The 16,936-nt window shown below is 51.2% G+C and overlaps 1 protein-coding gene and 1 long non-coding RNA gene across 8 annotated transcripts in view; one reads left to right on the top strand and one right to left on the bottom strand.

Moving 5' to 3' along the window:
• HDAC7 (histone deacetylase 7) overlaps window positions 1-16,936 on the top strand; it is a 195,104-nt gene that overhangs the window by 156,842 nt on the left and 21,326 nt on the right. For all 7 annotated transcript variants that reach the window (XM_088661224.1, XM_088661220.1, XM_088661222.1 and 4 more), the window contains 8 exons: window positions 569-752; window positions 3,394-3,605; window positions 4,753-4,950; window positions 6,667-6,895; window positions 7,758-7,891; window positions 12,724-12,844; window positions 13,022-13,071; window positions 16,204-16,311. In XM_088661224.1, coding sequence (XP_088517350.1) covers window positions 569-752; window positions 3,394-3,605; window positions 4,753-4,950; window positions 6,667-6,895; window positions 7,758-7,891; window positions 12,724-12,844; window positions 13,022-13,071; window positions 16,204-16,311 — 1,236 coding nt within the window. The remainder of the gene's footprint in view (window positions 1-568; window positions 753-3,393; window positions 3,606-4,752; window positions 4,951-6,666; window positions 6,896-7,757; window positions 7,892-12,723; window positions 12,845-13,021; window positions 13,072-16,203; window positions 16,312-16,936) is intronic.
• On the bottom strand, window positions 7,830-12,197 carry LOC148686697 (uncharacterized). Its single transcript, XR_015947922.1, has 3 exons — window positions 12,064-12,197; window positions 11,057-11,122; window positions 7,830-7,966 (listed from the first exon to the last, which is right to left on the bottom strand). It is a non-coding gene; the product is annotated as an uncharacterized LOC148686697 (long non-coding RNA).

Here is a 16,936-nt window from a genome sequence, read left to right as displayed (position 1 = left end):
GAGACTACAATTCCCATAATCCCTGACCACTGGTCCTGCTAGCTAGGGATCATGGGAGTTGTAGGCTAAAAACAGCTGGAGGGCCGAGTTTGAGGAAGCCTGCTCTAGGCCTTGGCCTGATCCAGCAGAGCTTTTCTTCTGTGTACCTGGGACCGTTTCTACAGTACCAGGCACTTTCAAGGAGCAAGTGATCTGGGGGTGGTATTCTGCAGTGGTTTACTCAGAGTAGACTCACTGAATGAGTAAGTTAGGCATGAGTAAGTTAGGCCCATTGATTTCAGCTGAGGGCTGGTCAGAATGTCCCTCGGGCTCCCTTCCAACTCTACAGTTCACTGAGTAGCAAACTCAGATTCTCTCCTGAAGAAAAGCTTCAGTGACAGTATTTTTATGGGGCAGAATCTCCTTGCTTCCCTCTGCAATCTCCTTTCTGCCCACCCCCTGATCTGATCTAATCCCTCGTACCTCACCTGTTTTGCACCCACCTCATCGCTTTGAGAACTTTGTGGCCAGGTAGTTCAGGGCTCAGGGAAGTGCTCTTGATCCACCGTCTCCAATTCTCTCTCTGTAGGGCGATGGAGATCACCGGACACACCCAGGCCTTGCACACAAGGTGCCTGTCCTGACTAGCACTCATGCTCCCGTTTTCCTGCCAACCAGCTTGGAACAACATGAGCCTGGGAACCCACTGTCCACTCGGCTGCAGCCTGTTATAATCTTGGAGCCCTCTCTCCCCCATTCTCCTCTTGTGACAGGTGCGTACCAGCCCCTCACATTGGGGCAATAGGGCAGGGAAAGGTCTTGCTTAATAAGATGCTGGTGTGTGTTTGCATAGACAAAAGAGTGTTCAGTATTCCTCAAAGGGTAATTGAAGATGAGAAAGATGCGAGGGACGGGGAAAAAGAACACAGCATGATGGGTTTTGTAGTGTTTATAGCAGATTCTGTAGCAGCAGAGGGGCTCTAGGCTACTCTGATAGCGTTCACACTGAACAAGCAGGTTATATAGATGTTTTTGCCCTTGTCAGTTCCTCATTTTGCTGCTTTGATCATCACCACAAATACCGTGTTTCCCCTTTTTTAATACGTAGCCATAAAGTAAGCCATGGCAGCATTTTTAGGAGTTGCTATATCTAAGACACCCCCCGAAAATAAGACATACCTCTCATACCATATACAGCGAGACCGCCAAGCGCCCCAGCCAGCCAGCGGGACCCAGCCAGCCAGCGGGGCCTGGAACCAGCTGCTGCAGCGGCGAGCCACCTGCCGGAACAGGCGGCTGCAGAGTGGAGCGCTCTGCAGCGCCGAGCGCTCAGAGTGCCCAGCAGCGCCGGGTGGAGCGCCCAGCCAGCGGCCTGGCCTCTTCCTGGCCCGGCCGAGGAGGCCTGCCGCCCCGCCGCCGGAACAGGCGGCTGCAGAGTGGAGCGCTCTGCAGCGCCGAGCGCTCGGAACGTCCAGCAGCACCGGGCGGAGTGCCCAGCCAGAGCGGCGAGGCAGAGCGGCGGCCGGAGGCCCGCTGGACCTTCTGCACCACCGGAACGTTGTGGGCCGCATGGCCCGAGGCAGAGCGGCGGCGGGAGCCCCGCTGGCCCTGCCAGAGTGACGGGCGGCGGCGGGAGCCCTGCTGGCCCCATCCGCGCCGTCGGAACGTTGTGGGCCGCATGGCCCAAGGCAGAGCGGCGGCAGGAGCCCCGCTGGCCCTGCCAGGGTGACGGGCGGCGGCGGGAGCCCTGCTGGTGGCCCCATCCGCGCCGTCGGAACGTTGTGGGCCGCATGGCCCAAGGCAGAGCGGCGGCAGGAGCCCCGCTGGCCCTGCCAGGGTGACGGGCGGCGGCGGGAGCCCTGCTGGCCCCATCCGCGCCGCCGGAATGTTGTGGGCCGCATGGCCCAAGGCAGAGCGGTGGCGGGAGGCTCGCGGGTCCTTCCGTGGTGCCGGGGTGCGGACGGCGGCGGAAGCGCTGCTGGCCCCTTCCGCTCTGCTGGAGCGGCATGGGCTGCATGGCCCGCCGCCGGAATTTTGTGGGCAGGGAAGCGGGAGGCAGGCAGGCGGGCGGGCTGGGCGATGGGCCCGTGGCTGTGCTCGGCGGGGCCGGTAGTGAGCTCAACGCTGGCCTGCACCAGGGGCTCCGGCTCAGTCCGCTGCCGGCGCACGGCGCCTCGTCGTGGCCGGGATCTGGGTCATGGTTAGGTGAGTGCCCTCCACTCCCATAGCGGCGCCCGGGACGAGGCTGCCTCTGAGCATGCACAGAGACACCCCCTTCACATCCCCCCCGCCAGTCCAGTGCCGGGGAAAAGGCGTCTTGGAAAACCAGGGTGGGTTTATAGCTGGGGATGGGGTGGTCTCTGAGCATGCACAAAGTGTCTCCCTCACCGCTGCCTTTGCTCTTTTTTCCTTGTCTCTTTTTAAAGGAAGTTGCTCCCCAGGGTGGGTCCATAATAAAAATGGTAATAAAAAATTAAGACATCCCCTGAAAATAAGACACCTTGTGTTTTTTTGAGGAAAAAAAGTTATAAGACGGTGTCTTAAAAAAGGGGAAACACGGTACCACAATAACCATCATGCTATGTCCTTCATTGTCCCCCTTACATCTTGGCCTCCGGAAAAGATTGCACCACAAAACCCTACGTAATTAAATGCCATGCAGAGAGGCAGCTCACTCTGCATTACTGCAAGAACATTTGTTTTGATTGCCCCACACGACATCGTAGGGGAAGGAGGAAGAAGAAGAAGAACTGTGGTTCCCCCTTAAGTGTTCTCTCATGCAGCTCCTTCCCTCTGCCCCAGACATAGAATGGGGGGGGGAAACATCATGGACAAGTTTTCCAGACTAACTTTGCAGCAACTGAATTCTGCCTCCCCAGCTAGCCACCTGTGCTACTGCCAGCTATGAATGTGCCTCACCAATCACTGCTCCTCTAGATTTTTAAAGAAGATAGAAGCAGATTTCTGGCATTAAAGAAAAACACCTAAAGATTTTGCTGCTTCCCAGTTTGGTGTAGGTTATCAGAACAGAATTCAGGAATTTGTTCTTGTTTTTTCTTCCATTCTTTTTATTTTTTTATTGCAGCCTGTGATGAGTGAGGCAGACAAAAGCCCCTTCCAGGTCACTTTGACATTTCTAAGGATTCAGCAGAAACTGTTTGCCTGTTTTCTTGCTGTTGTTGTTTTAATCTTGTGGGATGGAAACGTGAAAATGGAGGAACTATCACAAAGTGACGCTTAACTCGCTTTGCTGAATTTCCTTCCCACTTGTGCTGTGAACGCAGAGCCTGCTTTAGCTGGAAATGTACACTGGGTTTTTAACATTGCTCTCTCCCACTTTCCCACCTATTGGAACAATACTGAAAAGCAATGCATTCCAGATTATATTCTTAGCTTCTCTTCTTTCCTTTGCAGTTCCAGGACTGGGGACGGTCCCTTTCCACTTCAGCCGCTCCCAGCTGCTTCCTCCAGAGCGATTGTCGATGGCTGCACCCCACAAGCCCTTGGGAAGGACACGCTCGGAACCTCTGCCGTCCAGCCCCAGAGCTGTCCAGCAACAGCTGGCCTACCAGCAGCACCACGCGTTCTTCCTGGAGAGGCTGAAGCAGCAGACCCAGCTGGGCAAGGCAGGCTCTTCTCTGGTCTCCTCCAGATGGGGAAGGGCCAGGTTCAGTCGTGAAGTAGGGCTGAGAATGTGCCCTGCCAGAAACCTGGGAGAATCGCTGCCGGTCATGCATATAGACATGCACGGATTTGTATGCTGCCTTTCCACAGTTACAACCATGCTCAAGGTGCCTAGCATAATTACAAATGTAACAGAAGTACCATCCTAACCAATAAAAGACATCAAAAAGTACACAATTTCCACATAAATCATAACATCTAAAATAAAGTTACAAACAAAATTAATGCCAATAACCCCCTAAACAATCCTCCAGCCCAAGACCTGTTCAGCAGGCTCAGCTTCTGCAGCTGGAGTCAGTCCGGGTCCTACCCTCCCATGCCAGGTGGGAAAAGGCCTGCAAGCAGATCTTCCAGGACTCACAGCCAAGATCAGTGTGGACAATGCTGAGCTAGGTGGAGTGCTGGTCCCACTTCGTATAAAGCAGCTCTCTGTGTCCCTGTGTCCCTGGCATAAACAACCTCTAGGCAGCATTCCTTGTGTGTTGATGTGGTAATGCAATGCAGGGGGCATGCTGTAACCCCAACGTTGAAGGTTCTCTTTTCATCTTGGCTGGGAGTCCTGGAGGACCTGCTTCCTGCCTTGTAGGCTTTCCCCCATCTGACCTGGGAGGAAATGGCCCTGACTGACTCCAGCTACAAAAGCTAAGACTGTGGAACAAACTCTTGGGATGGGGGGTTGCTTAGGGCGTTTATTGTGGGGAGGGGGTGGTTGCTGTTGATTTTTGTATCTTTACTTTGGATTTTTATGATGTATGTGGAAATTGTTCTGTTTGGTTGTGTGCCTGTTGACGTTTTGTTTATGAGTACTTTTGCTATGTAATTTTTATAAATATTATAAGCCACCTTGAGCATTGTTTTAACTTTGGAAAGGCAGCATACAAATAAAATGATTACTTCACTCATCTAACACGCTATTGAGGAATGGTGCCTGGCCATTAATCGGTATGCAATGCATTTCAGATACAGGATGCAGAATAGGAAAACATAGCCAAATTGCCTATGTTTGCAGAACCAGTGAAGTTTGTGGGGTTGGTTATTTTGAGCCTGCGCAGCCCAGATTTACTCGGTCTTCTCTCCCTCCCACCCCAGCGCATGGCCAAGTCCAGCGAGAAACCTCGGCTGCAGCAGATCCCCTCTTCAGAAGACATGGAGGCAGAGGCAGGAGAAGATCTGAGTGACCCACCCCAGGCCCAGACGGAGCCTTTGCCAGCAGGGGGAAGCAGCAACAAAGAGACAGAAAATCGCTCCCGGTTGGGTCAGCCTCAGGAGGAGCATGTCCTTCAGCAGGTATTGGAAGAGAGCAAAAGGGACACACGGATAGGGACACACACACACGTGTGCGCGCGCACACACACACACACAATGCTTTCTGCATTTCAAAATGCCATGTCAGCAAAGATAATCCTCAGGTTTGGGACGATCCATAGCTCCTTGGTTGAGCATCAGGTTTGCAAGCAGAAGGTCCCCCCAGCTCCTCAATCCCCAACACCTCCAGGCAAGGCTGGGAGAGAACCCTGTCTGAAAGAGATGATGTTGAGCCACTGCCAACCCATGTAAATGGTACTGAGCTGGATGGACCAATGGTCCGACTCAGCATAAGTCAGCTCCCAGCACCCTACAGTTTAGTTGAGATTGCTGCATTGCAGGGAGTTGGACTAGATGACCCTCAGAGTCCCTTCCAGCTCTACAATTCTGCGATTCTATAACACTGGTCCTTTTTAAATGTTCCTGATTTCGCTATGCAAGTCCACACATACAGGAAACAGCAGTGATCTTTGGCTAATAGTAAAATATTTAGTGACCTCTCTTTAAGCTTCCTGACTCCAAGGGGTCAGAAATTACCCCTTTTTCCCCAGGGGTAATTTTCTGCTTACACCTTTTTCCTTCCAAATGTTTTCTCAAAGCGCCTAAGGCCTGTCTCAAAACCCAGATTCTTTAGCCCAGTTTGCCAAATGAGATACACCAAAATGGGATAGTATGCAACTGCAAAGTAAAAACTCCTAATTAAAAATGTGAACACGCACATGCTATCTATGCATATGTATATTGAAAAACACTCTCCAGGGAGGCTCGCCTGGTGCCGTCATTATATATCTTGCGGCTCCAGGCAAAAGCTTTCTTCTAAAACCAGGCCCCTGGCCTTAAACTATCTGTGGACTTTTAGAGGTGTGTGGGGTGTTTTTAATGTATTTCTTTTTCCTCTTGGTTTAAATGTATCTCTGTAGGGTTTTTCATTTGTGTGGTTGGTTAACTCGTTGTAAACTGGGTTTCCTTGGGCAAGTTAAAGTGACTAACAAATAAATTATATATAATTTCCCAAGGGGAAAAATTACCACTTGAATAAAGAAAACATTGCCATACCCTGAACAAGGGCAAATGCAACAAGTCGTTGGAGACCTCCACAAATCCACATTCCCAAGAGGAAAAAATAGAAAACAAATTTCTAAAAGCACACTATGGTTCTTTAAAAATAAGAGAGAAAACACTTCCGCAACACTCACAAACCAGCAAAATAGGGTGATGTCGTTTCTGTGCTCCATCAGCATAACTAGACCCCACCACCCCAGAAACACTTTCCTTGGTCAGCCTTGGTCAGAAGATTCCACCTAAGCATTAGAAAGAACTTCCTGACAGTAAGATCTGTTCGGCAGTGGAATTTGCTACCAAGGAGTGTGGTGGAGTCTCCTTCTTTGGAGGTCTTTAAGCAGAGGCTTGACAGGCATATGCCAAGAATGCTTTGATGGTGTTTCCTGCTCGGCAGGGTGTTGGACTGGATGGCCCTTGTGGTCTCTTCCAATTCTATGATTCTATGATTCTGCTTTTGGTGAACCAAAGGGATTCTGCCTATGCAGGGCAAAGGCACTAGAGGGCAACAGCTACCCAGGTGCGAACTCCACTTCGCTCTGATGGCAGGCATCCCCACAGCTGGGCTACAAGAGGAGTAGCAGGGGACACGAGGGGGTTCCCCGTTTGACATGGTGCCTCTCTTAATTTGGTCAACAGGCCCAGTACGTCTGGGAGCAGCAACAGCGCATGCAGCAGCAGCAGCAGCTCCTGCGGAGGCAGCCGGACTCACTGCTTGTCTCGGCTAGCCGCGGCTCCCACCGGCCACTCTCCAGAGCTCATTCGTCACCTGCCCCTGCCACTGTGTCCCACCTGAGCCAGGACACATCTGCCAAGGCAATGCCCTTGCCGGTGCAAGAGCAGTCGGCCAAGTCACGCTTCACCACAGGTAACGCAACCGCTTTCACACACAAGCCAAGGACTCCCTACAACAGGAGTGGGAACCTATGGTCCTCCACATGCTTCTGGACTCCAGCTCCCATCAGCCCCAGCCCCAGCCAATGGTCAGGGGAGAGGGGATGTTTAGTCCAGCAACATCCCAAGGGCTCCATGTTGCCCTATTCCTGCACCAGCTTCTTGCTCTCTGCTTGATGTTCCTGATCTGCATTAGTCTTATTCCCCTGAATACTACTCATTCAGTAGTAATAATATTGTTGTTGCTGGCATCTGTCTGTCTCAAGAGACAATGGTGTGTGGCTCAGGGAGTGAAGCCAAACCGCTGGAGAATCGCAGTGCCTGCTGTGGCTGCAGAGACTGGTAACTTGTAACCACTGCTTCTGGGTTGTTGTTTTTCTGCATTAGCAGCACCGAAGTGACCTCTCTGGGGCGCAAGCCTGGGTGGTGTATATGGCAGACCTGTGCTGCCCAGGTGACAAGACCACAGGGGAAGTCCCCAACTCACTGAGGGCTTGAGACCCATTGGCTCCCCTCACCTGGTTTACCTGGCCAGTTGAAGCCATTCCCGGGATTGTTACCACTGCCTCGTGCTGACAGCTTCTAGGAGCCACAGGTGGGAGCTGAGTGCAGGGTGGGAAGCAAAGGTGGACAGAAGAAGCAGGACATGTTCCCCACCAGAGAGTTTATTTACATGAGTAAATATTGTAGTTCCTAATTCCATACCTGCAGTCCATACTGCATTCTGGAAGGGCTGTACCACATGGTTTCTTTATGCTCGGATTGGTTTTACAGTGCTCACCAAGTCCAGAAAGAGTTGCAGGTCTGTGAGTGACCTGGGTGCTGGTTCATTGCAGGCATCGTGTATGACTCAGTCATGTTGAAACATCAGTGCTCGTGTGGGGACAACAGCAACCACCCTGAACATGCTGGCCGCATCCAGAGCATCTGGTCTCGCCTGCAAGAACGTGGCCTACGCAGTCAGTGTGAGGTAGGAAGCAGTGCAGGTCCAGGGTAATGTTGGGAGGGTTTTCTTCAGAGACTGTTTTGATGCAGCTTCGGAAGCCTGAGATGGGAAATTTGCATGAAATCTGTACACATGCACACCCTCCGATTTCTATGTTCTGAACACTTTTTTTTCAAACAAAGCATCCAGAGATATACCGTATTTGTTGCTCCATAAGATGCACTTTTTTCCTCCTAAAAAGTAAGAGGAAATGTCTGTGCGTCTTATGGAGTGAATGTGTGGTCCCTGGAGCCCAATTGCCCAGGGGTGAAAAGCAGATCGTGCTTTTTTTTTTTTTTAAGAAAGAGCTAAAGGCTAACAAGAGGGAAAGAGGGTGATGAAAGGAAGCCGCTCAGCAGCTGATTGCAAGAGATCAGGGAGGGAGATAAGGGACGCTAGCTCCCTTCCCGGCCCCTTGCCCAGGCCTCCATCGTTGAATGTTCTGCAGACGGAGGCTGTTTGTTTCCCCAGTGACATATGACTGGCTGATTAGATTATCTGTCTGGAAACTGTAGAAATGGCTCCCTTTCCTTTCCTAAAGAAGCTGCAGAACTGTGAGTTGAACCCCATAAAAACAGAATTTTTTCCCTTTGCAAAGTAAGCTCAACAACTTTGAGCTGATCCTCAAAAATGGAGCTTTCCCCCTTTGCAAAAGAAGCTGCACAACTGAGCTGATCCCAAAAAGCGGGGCTTTTCCCATTTGCAAAAAAGCTGCACAACTTTGAGCTGATCCTCAAAAAAAATGGAGCTTTCCTCCTTTGCAAAAGAAGCTGCACAACTGTGAGCTGATCCCCCAAAAAATATGGCTTTCCCCCTTTCCTCCTCTAAAAATTAGGTGTATCTTATGGTCAGGTGCATCTTATGGCACGGAAAATACGGTATTTCATAATATACTAGCTGGCCCTGCCACGCGTTGCCATGGCTAATCCCTGTGACTGCCACCACCTTGTGTCGATCCATGATGTATCCCGCCCCCTCCTCCCCCCCAGCTTATCTCTGTGATTCCCCCTCCTTCCCCCTCCCCCAGCTTATCCTTGTGATTCCCCCCTCCCTGTCCCGACCCATGACGTATCACGTCCCCTTCTCCCACCCACCCCAGCACAACCCTGTGACTGGTCCCACTGTGTCCTGACCTATCACGTCCCCTCCTCCCCCCAACCCCCACCCAGGCGAGTCAGTACCTCCATTCAGCCTAGTATGTAAACGGCAGCTGAGGTGCTGTTGAGAGGTAAGGTTCTATAGGTGTAATATGAGTGTAGCGGCCGCTAGAGGGCGCTGGTTTGCAACCTGGTTCTTTTCCCAGCATGCACTTTTGGCTGAGTGGTGTGTTCTGGACAGCCCCGTCTTTCCTATTGGGGCTACTGGCACATTGCGCCAGGGTGCTTTGCCAGTGGCCTCCCCATTCCCTGCACACCGGCTCACGAACTGGTGGTGACGGTAGAGCTGCCCTGCCTCAGCCTGAGGTCCACAGGCAGGAGCTGCACCGGCGCCCCGCCACCTGCAGCCTGTGCCTGCCGCTGCCCTATGGTGTGGAGGAGGCTGCCACCTTCACAAAAGCCAAAAGGCACCCGGAGAGGCTGCCCCGTGCCCGCCAGGGTGTTGCCGCCTGCCTGCCTGCCTCCCTGGCTGCCTGTGAGTTCGATGGGCAGCGCCTGGTGCCTCCGTCTGCAGCGCCCACGTCACGACTGCTCTATGGCACTCCAGGCGTGCAGGAGGACCTCGCTGGACCTCGCCGCCTCCGCTGAACCGGCTGCTCTCCAGAGCCAAGGAGCTTCCTCCGCCTGCCCACTTCCCCGAGCCAAGCGAGCAAGCGCCGCCGCCAGTCCCCCAGAGCCAAAGTGCAGCAGGTGCTGCTTGCAAATGCGGAGGAAGGGAGCGCACGGCCATGCACACCACCTAGCCAGTGGGGGGCCAGGCCAGGTGGCAGGGAGGGGACGTAAAGTTTGCCCTCCAGCCCCGCTGGCAGCGCAGCCCTTACCCGCCTCCACCATGCCGCACCGTGCAGTGCCCGGAGCCTCTGTCCTGCCCGCCCTCCAGCTGCTGCCTGCCCAGAGGGAAACATGGGGTGGGGGGCACCGGAGGGATCTGTGCACCACAGCGCCAGATAAGCTTAAGACGCCCCTGGTTCTGGAACATGTTGTTTTCGGGGTTTTACATGGCGTAGGTGTGGCATCTGTCTTAGGTAACTTTCTAAGGTCCTTCGGACATTTGCTTTGGACGTTGTGTTCAAATTTGAACGCAATCAGTGAAGCAGTTTCGGAGAAAAGTGGATAATAACCCACATGCCCAGTTTACATTTAGATAGATAGATAGATAGATAGATAGATAGATAGATAGATAGATAGATAGATAGAGATAGATTCTGCTTCCTTTTCATACCTTATCTATGCAAGGAAGGAGGTGGCAGAGAGGAGTAGAAGGGAATTTTCTGCAACCACAAGTACTAGAGTTGAAGCATATAATTTGTCACAGTGCCTATTCACTCCTCTTATGACCAGTATTTTTACTTTTGGTACATCTGGGAGCAGGGCTTTTCTCTTCTCTTTGGATGAAGGAGAGGCCCTTGTGTTCCAAGCAGTTAGAAAATTTAGAGTAACTTTTTCTTGAAACTATAGCCAGGAAACACCACTGCTGCACTTTCAGATGCTCATAGACGATCACGGTGAAAGTAATAAGAGGAAGATAATGAAGAGCGATGTGTGTGTGTGTGTGTGTGTGTGCGCGCGCTTTCAAGTTTCTATTGTATGCTGAAGAAGTAACCCACTTTCCAGTTTAAATTGAAAGAGAGAAAGAGACTTCCACCTTCGCCCATGCATGTGGCTGCAGTAGAAACCTGAAAGAAACGCTGGGCGTGTGCTCAGCTCTCCCCACTAATGTGGCTTTATTAGCTCATGGTCCCAACGAAGAAATGCACCTGTTGAGTTTAATTTGGGAGCTGCTTGATCATGCTTTCGTATGGTGGCTGAGAAGTCTGAAAATACTGGTAGGACAGAGCACAGAGAACCAGCAAATCCAAATTGCGATTGTCGTCTCAACAAGGTGCATTTCTAAACTATAAACATATATGCATTTTATATCAATTCAGCAAGGATTGCCATTTTTTTGCCAGCTTTCGTAGCTCTCCATTTAACAGCCGCTTAATCAGCATACCTTTACAGGGAATCTCTCCACACTGTGAAAAGCTTCTTCACCTTCTGCTTTCTGCATATCTAGCCACTGTGAAAGACACAGGAGAAGGCTCAGCCACTTCTTTTCCTGATCATTTGCCTACCCTCCAGTTTTTAACTATAATGTCCCCCCCCCCAAAAAAAATAACCTCAGGAATTGTAGTTTGGTGAGAGTGGTGAGAATTCTCCAGTAGAGATCAGTGGCCTCCCATACAGAACTACATTTCCCAATGTGGTGTAGTGCTTAGAGTGTCGGACTACCTAGGACCTGGCAGACCAGGGTTCAAATCTCCACTCAGTCATGCAGCTCACTGGGTGACCTTGGGCTAACCACCGTCTCTTAGCCTAACCTACCCCAAAGGGTCGTTGTGAGGATAAAATGGAGAGGGGGGGGCTATGTATGTCACCACCTTGAGCTCCTTGGAGAAAGGGGGGGGCAACTACTAAATAAAATCTATAGCGACCTGGCATGATTAGTGTTTTTTAAAGTGAGCTTTTACTGGTATGAGTTTAAACTTTTATAGAATGGGCCAAAAAAACAAGCTGCAAAATAAAAAAGTATGTCTTTTCCTGAATCTACCCTATTCCTCACCAACTCCCCAACAAGCCTGTGTTGGGGTGTGTGTGTGAGTGAGTGTGTGTGTGAGAGAGAGAGGGGGGGGAGAAAGAGAGAGAGAGAACTATAAGAGGAGAGGAGGAAAGTTTTTGAGGCCATCAACCCAAAATGAAAGGCAGAAAAACCTGCTCTTCACAGAAAGACAATCATAGGACAACAAGGACCCTGGATCCCTAGAGCTGCCCTTGTTCCCTTCCTCCCCCACCCCTGCTAGCTGACAGCCCTTATTCTAACCAGTGACTAAGATGCCCTTCAGAAAAGAAAGCAGTAAAACAATGCATATTTCACAGTTAAATGTTTGTTCCCCAACGTGCACGTAAAATAATTATGAGTGTTGCAGGATGGCCTTGTTAATTCAAAAGTTGTTGACTTACTGAGCGGCAAAGCATTCTCAGGCTCTGTAAATCCTATCCTGCAAGTGCCATATTTTCTGAGGACGCCCACTTTGCAGATGCTGGGCAGATGTGTGTTTCACCAAAGCGTTCACACATTTTTGGGAAATTTATGAGCAGCCATTTTTCTTTTAGAAGAATTGGATTCCCTGTGTAGATCCTTTTCCTTTGCTCCCCTCTTTACCTGGCAGCTGCAAGGTAGGCTTTAGAATGGTCCAGGTGCCAAACATACCTCCCACTTAAGAATCAAACATGGCTGGCTCAGTCACTCTGAGGTTGCTAGGCGATGGCAGTTTACCTTTTCCATGCCAATGAACCAGGGGGGGAACATCCAGCCGAGGTGGCATATTGGCAGGTGAAGTGGCAGCAGAAGAGGAGGACTTAAGAACTCATTGAGTATGGGGAGGCAGCCGGGGGGAGCCTGAGATGAAGAGCAAGGCCAGCCAAGACATTTTTTGGCACACTGCTCATTTGAACAGCGCTTCAGTGTGGAAAAATTCCCCTCCATAGATTGCGCCCCTTGCATCAGAAGTACCTAGACTTCTGCTCTGATCGGCACTCCAGATCTTCTGCCTTGGGGGACCTCTTTGCCTGCCGCTGGCCCTTGAACTCTCTTGACTTAATCCCTTGTTTCTCTGCCAGTGTCTGCGGGGGCGCAAGGCCACCCTGGAGGAGCTTCAGTCTGTCCACACGGAGCGCCATGTGCTGCTGTATGGCACCAACCCCCTCAGCCGCCTGAAGCTGGACAACGGGAAGCTAGCTGGTAGGAGCCAAGGCATGCCACCCCTCGCCCCCAACCCAAGGCTGAGAGGAAACAAAGAGGCCTGTAGTCAGAAGTTGTGCTCTAAATCGATGTTTGACGATGCAAAAAAAATGCACATAAAATGCCGATCTACACCCTCAGTCACTTTCTTCTTCTCCTCCTCTCTTTCTCTCACAGGAATCCTTTCCCAGCGGATGTTTGTCATGCTGCCCTGCGGTGGGGTTGGGGTAAGCTTCTTCCCTGTCAAACTAGATTCTTCTCACCAAACATGCCCTCCCAAACCTTGCCTCCCCCAGTGAGGGGCTCTCCCTTCTGAAGTCCGCTTGTGTGCTAGGCTGGCACAAAATGGAGGAGGAATTCAACTGGGATACATGGGTGTGTGTGTGTGTCGGGGGACAGCTTGAAAGTTTAAGCCACAGTGGCCTGCAGCCTAGCTACCCCTCCCTGGGATAAGCAGTGATGTAAGCAAGAGTGGCCAGCGGGGAATGGAAGGGGGGTGACAGCGGGGGGGGGGACCCATGTTGCACTAATGCACTGGGCTCCTCATTGCAGCCACATGGCTCCATCCTCCCCGCCAGCTGTTCCTTGATGCAACATCGGCACAGGCAAGCGGAGGAAATGACTAAGGGGGTGATGCAAGCCTTGGGCTCCGTCAAAGGAATGGGGGATATATATTCCTGTCCTGTTCTTTCTCATTCTGCCTGTCCCTGTCTCTGACCTCAAAGGCTCAAGAGTCCTTCCCCAGCCCTTGTTATGTGGCTGCCCACCACACCCAGCCGCCCTTGCTCACCAGCAAGCCTTTCCTTCACCAAAAAGCTCTTGAGGAGGCCTCTCTCTGGCTCGAGGGAACAGGCCAGTGGAGAGAGCCCCCTTCCCTTGGGCTTCTCTTTGTGCCCAGCCACTTACCTCCTTCTTCCTGCACCTGCTGTGGACCTCTTTCCAACATGCTGGCTGGGGTGGGAGGTGGGGGCTTTAGTAAAGTGGAGGTGCCCCATAAACCATCCCACAGAGAGTCAAATGGCCTCCACCCCAACCGGAATCTCCCCTGGTGTGTTCTGGCTCCAGCACTGTGCCTTGGCAGCATCTTGCCATCAGATAATGTAGGTTCCAGTAAAGCCTGCTGGCTGTGCTGGACTTTGCTACACACAGACAGGCTTCTCCAGAACATTGTGAGGTCACAATGACCTTGTTGGCGACACCAGATCCCACAAGAGCTGCCTCTGGACATTTGCAACGGGGCCTGGTAATCACCCCGTAATCCATTTGCAGAGCCTGAAGATATCCAGAACATCAACCAGAACTTTTGGTGGGATCTGGGTGGATGTCCTTTAAAATCTGATTCAGCCAAAACATTTCTGAAGCCCATCCTAGACAAATGCTCCCTTCTTCCCTATGCTCTCCCCATCGCCACCTCGCTGCCGCCACCGGTAGGGTGACTGAGTGCAGAAAAGGACAGGCTCCCCAGACCTTTGTGCAGAAGAGGGCATTTCTCCGGATATCATTTGCCTGACATGCTACTCCTGGTGAAGCTCTGGCTTCTACACAGCAATTGTCCAATTTTTCAGCTGGCCACCCTACTCCAAAGGCCTGCTTCTCACTGAAGTCTTAAGCTGGTGCTGCCCCACTTCAGACTGCAGATGTGGTGGGAAGGGGGGGGGAAGCTCACATAGCAGGATGCTCCTCCATACGTTTGTCGGCATAGAAAACTAGATGCCAAGACGAGGCTGTTCCATGACATCTAGTGTACTACATAGGACAGGTTTGCATTATTTTTATTTGATTTTTTTTTTGTATGGGGGGGATTTTTACCAGGTAAGCCTCCTCTGAAATGGTACAGCCTGTGCATGTGCTTACCATCTCTGTTAGAACTAGGCCTTACGCTTGCAACTTCCAGAAATCAATAACTATAAGGGGGTGCTTTATGTGATCATCTACACATCGCCTACATCTTCAAATGCACATATATTTCCATTGTGGCTGCCTCTTCAGCGTTGGAGCTCAGACACAGCTCCCCCCACCCACAGAAATTGCTGAGGGTTTTGACAGACTTAATGGTCCTGTTGTGCCTGCTTTAGCAATGTGCTAGATACTGTATGATTTTTATTTCCTTTCCATTGCTTCTTTTATTCCTTACATTGTTTTTACTGCATTACAAAATGAGTCCCTTGAAATACAATATGAGAAATAAAAGAAGCGATGAAAAGACAATTAAAAAATTAACATGAGTATTAAATGTGGACACACTGTGGGCCGCCTGAGTGAAGCTCGCAGACTGCGGATGGCCCCCTGGTCAGAGTTTGGGAGCCCCCACATTGCCTCTGGGGTGGGAATAGGGTTAGTTTGGGGGGGATCTTCCCCATCCCTCCTTCTATCTGTCTCTTGTGTCCCCCCTCCCTCTGGGCGCTCTGCCACGCTCACTTTTGTTCATGGCCTTCTTTGCGTGCCTCTTCTGTTTTCTGTTTTTGTTTTTTTCTTGCTCTCTTTTCCAGGATGCTGCCTCCCAGCCCAGCCCTGTTCTCCTTCTCTTTAACCTCTTGCGTGCTCTTTCTCTTGGGCCTCTCTGTACCTTCATCCCTCTTCCTTCCCCTTGTCCTTACGGATGGGCCTTGGCTCCTCTCCCCCCCCCCCCCGCACCCGGAGAGAAAGAGAGGGAGAGCGAGAGAAGCGCGCCCGGAGCAGTCAGGCAGAAGGGGGGTTCTGCTCACACATGGAGTTGATCAGAAGAGAATCTCTGAGGTTTTCCGGCTCTTACTTTGCCGATGACGTGATCCTGATCAAACCAAGATGTTTGTTTTTGAAAAAAAAAATCAAATAGAATCAAGAAGGTAAAAAGAATGGATTCTTCCTGCCCCTACTTTGTTGCCTAGAGGGGGTTGTACTGGGCAAGTCGAGCCCCACTGGAATGCAGCCTTGGGGGGAGGATGGTATTAAGTCTGTGGGAGCCCCACAAAAACTTTGATTTGTTGGGGGCCACATTTCCATGGTTAATCATGAATGAGCACTTGTTGCATGCAGAGTGCGGAGTGATTCTTATTTGCCCTCACAACAGCCCTGTGAGGCAGATTCCTTGAGAATGCCTATTTTAGAGGCAGGGAACTGAGTTTGAAAGGTGGCTTATCCTAGGCCGTCCAGTGAGCTCTGAGCTGAGTTGGTGTTTGTATTCAGACCTCCTTGGTCCAAAGTTAAAGGTCTGCTATGGGGGTCTTTCTAGTGCTTTTATAGCCCTCTGCCCCAGCTACTGGGCTGTAAGTGTGCTCCTATCCTGCCATTGTGTGTATTCTAAGATTAGATGGGCATAGATGGGGGCCCTTCGCCGAGGCACTGTGGGCTAACCTCTCTTCATTTCCTGCTGTGTCCAGGTGGACAGCGACACCATCTGGAACGAGCTGCACTCCAGCAATGCAGCACGCTGGGCAGCTGGCAGTGTCACCGAACTGGCCTTCAAAGTGGCCAGCAGGCAGCTCAAGGTAAGAGGGTGGCAGGGAAGCAGGGCAGCTCTCCTTCCAGGAAAGAGCACGTGTCTGTGCAGATTCTGCGGGCAGAATCTCTCAGCAGAATTGCACAGAATTTCAACAAACCTCTCCACCTCACCACAGCGCCGTGTCTGCTTTTATCCTTTTCTTTCTTTTTGCTGCCACCACCTAAATTTTTGGGGTGTTAAGAGGGGGAGAAAAATTTGCTTGCATGTGCTGGATGAGGCCCCCCCCCAAACCAGCCACCACCCCTGGTGTATAGGGCTGCGGTCTCTACAGTTTGTAGGCTCTGAGTTCATAGCAGAGAAATACACTTCTGGACTTGGCTTCGAAAAGACAAAGGCATGGAGATGATTCCTGCAAATGCATAGGCAGGCTATTTATATTATTTGTCCTCAGCATCTCATATTTCTTTGGGTGATATCAACCATTAGTCATATGCAGAGCAGACCCATTGGAACCTGTTGACTTTAGGTCCACTGATTAGAGTGGATCGACTCTGGTTATGACCCATGTTGGCTTATAACCTTTTCTTTCTTTCTTTCTTTCTTTCTTTCTTTCTTTCTTTCTTTCTTTCTGTCGTCATTGTTGCATGAGGTGGAGCGTGGATCGAGGAATG

Source organism: Zootoca vivipara, chromosome 2 (assembly GCF_965207765.1).
Source record: "Zootoca vivipara chromosome 2, rZooViv2.hap1.1, whole genome shotgun sequence".
NCBI lineage: Eukaryota > Metazoa > Chordata > Lepidosauria > Squamata > Lacertidae > Zootoca > Zootoca vivipara.
The sequence above is the reverse complement of the archived record's forward strand: the minus strand, read 5'-3'. Positions and strand labels throughout refer to the sequence as shown.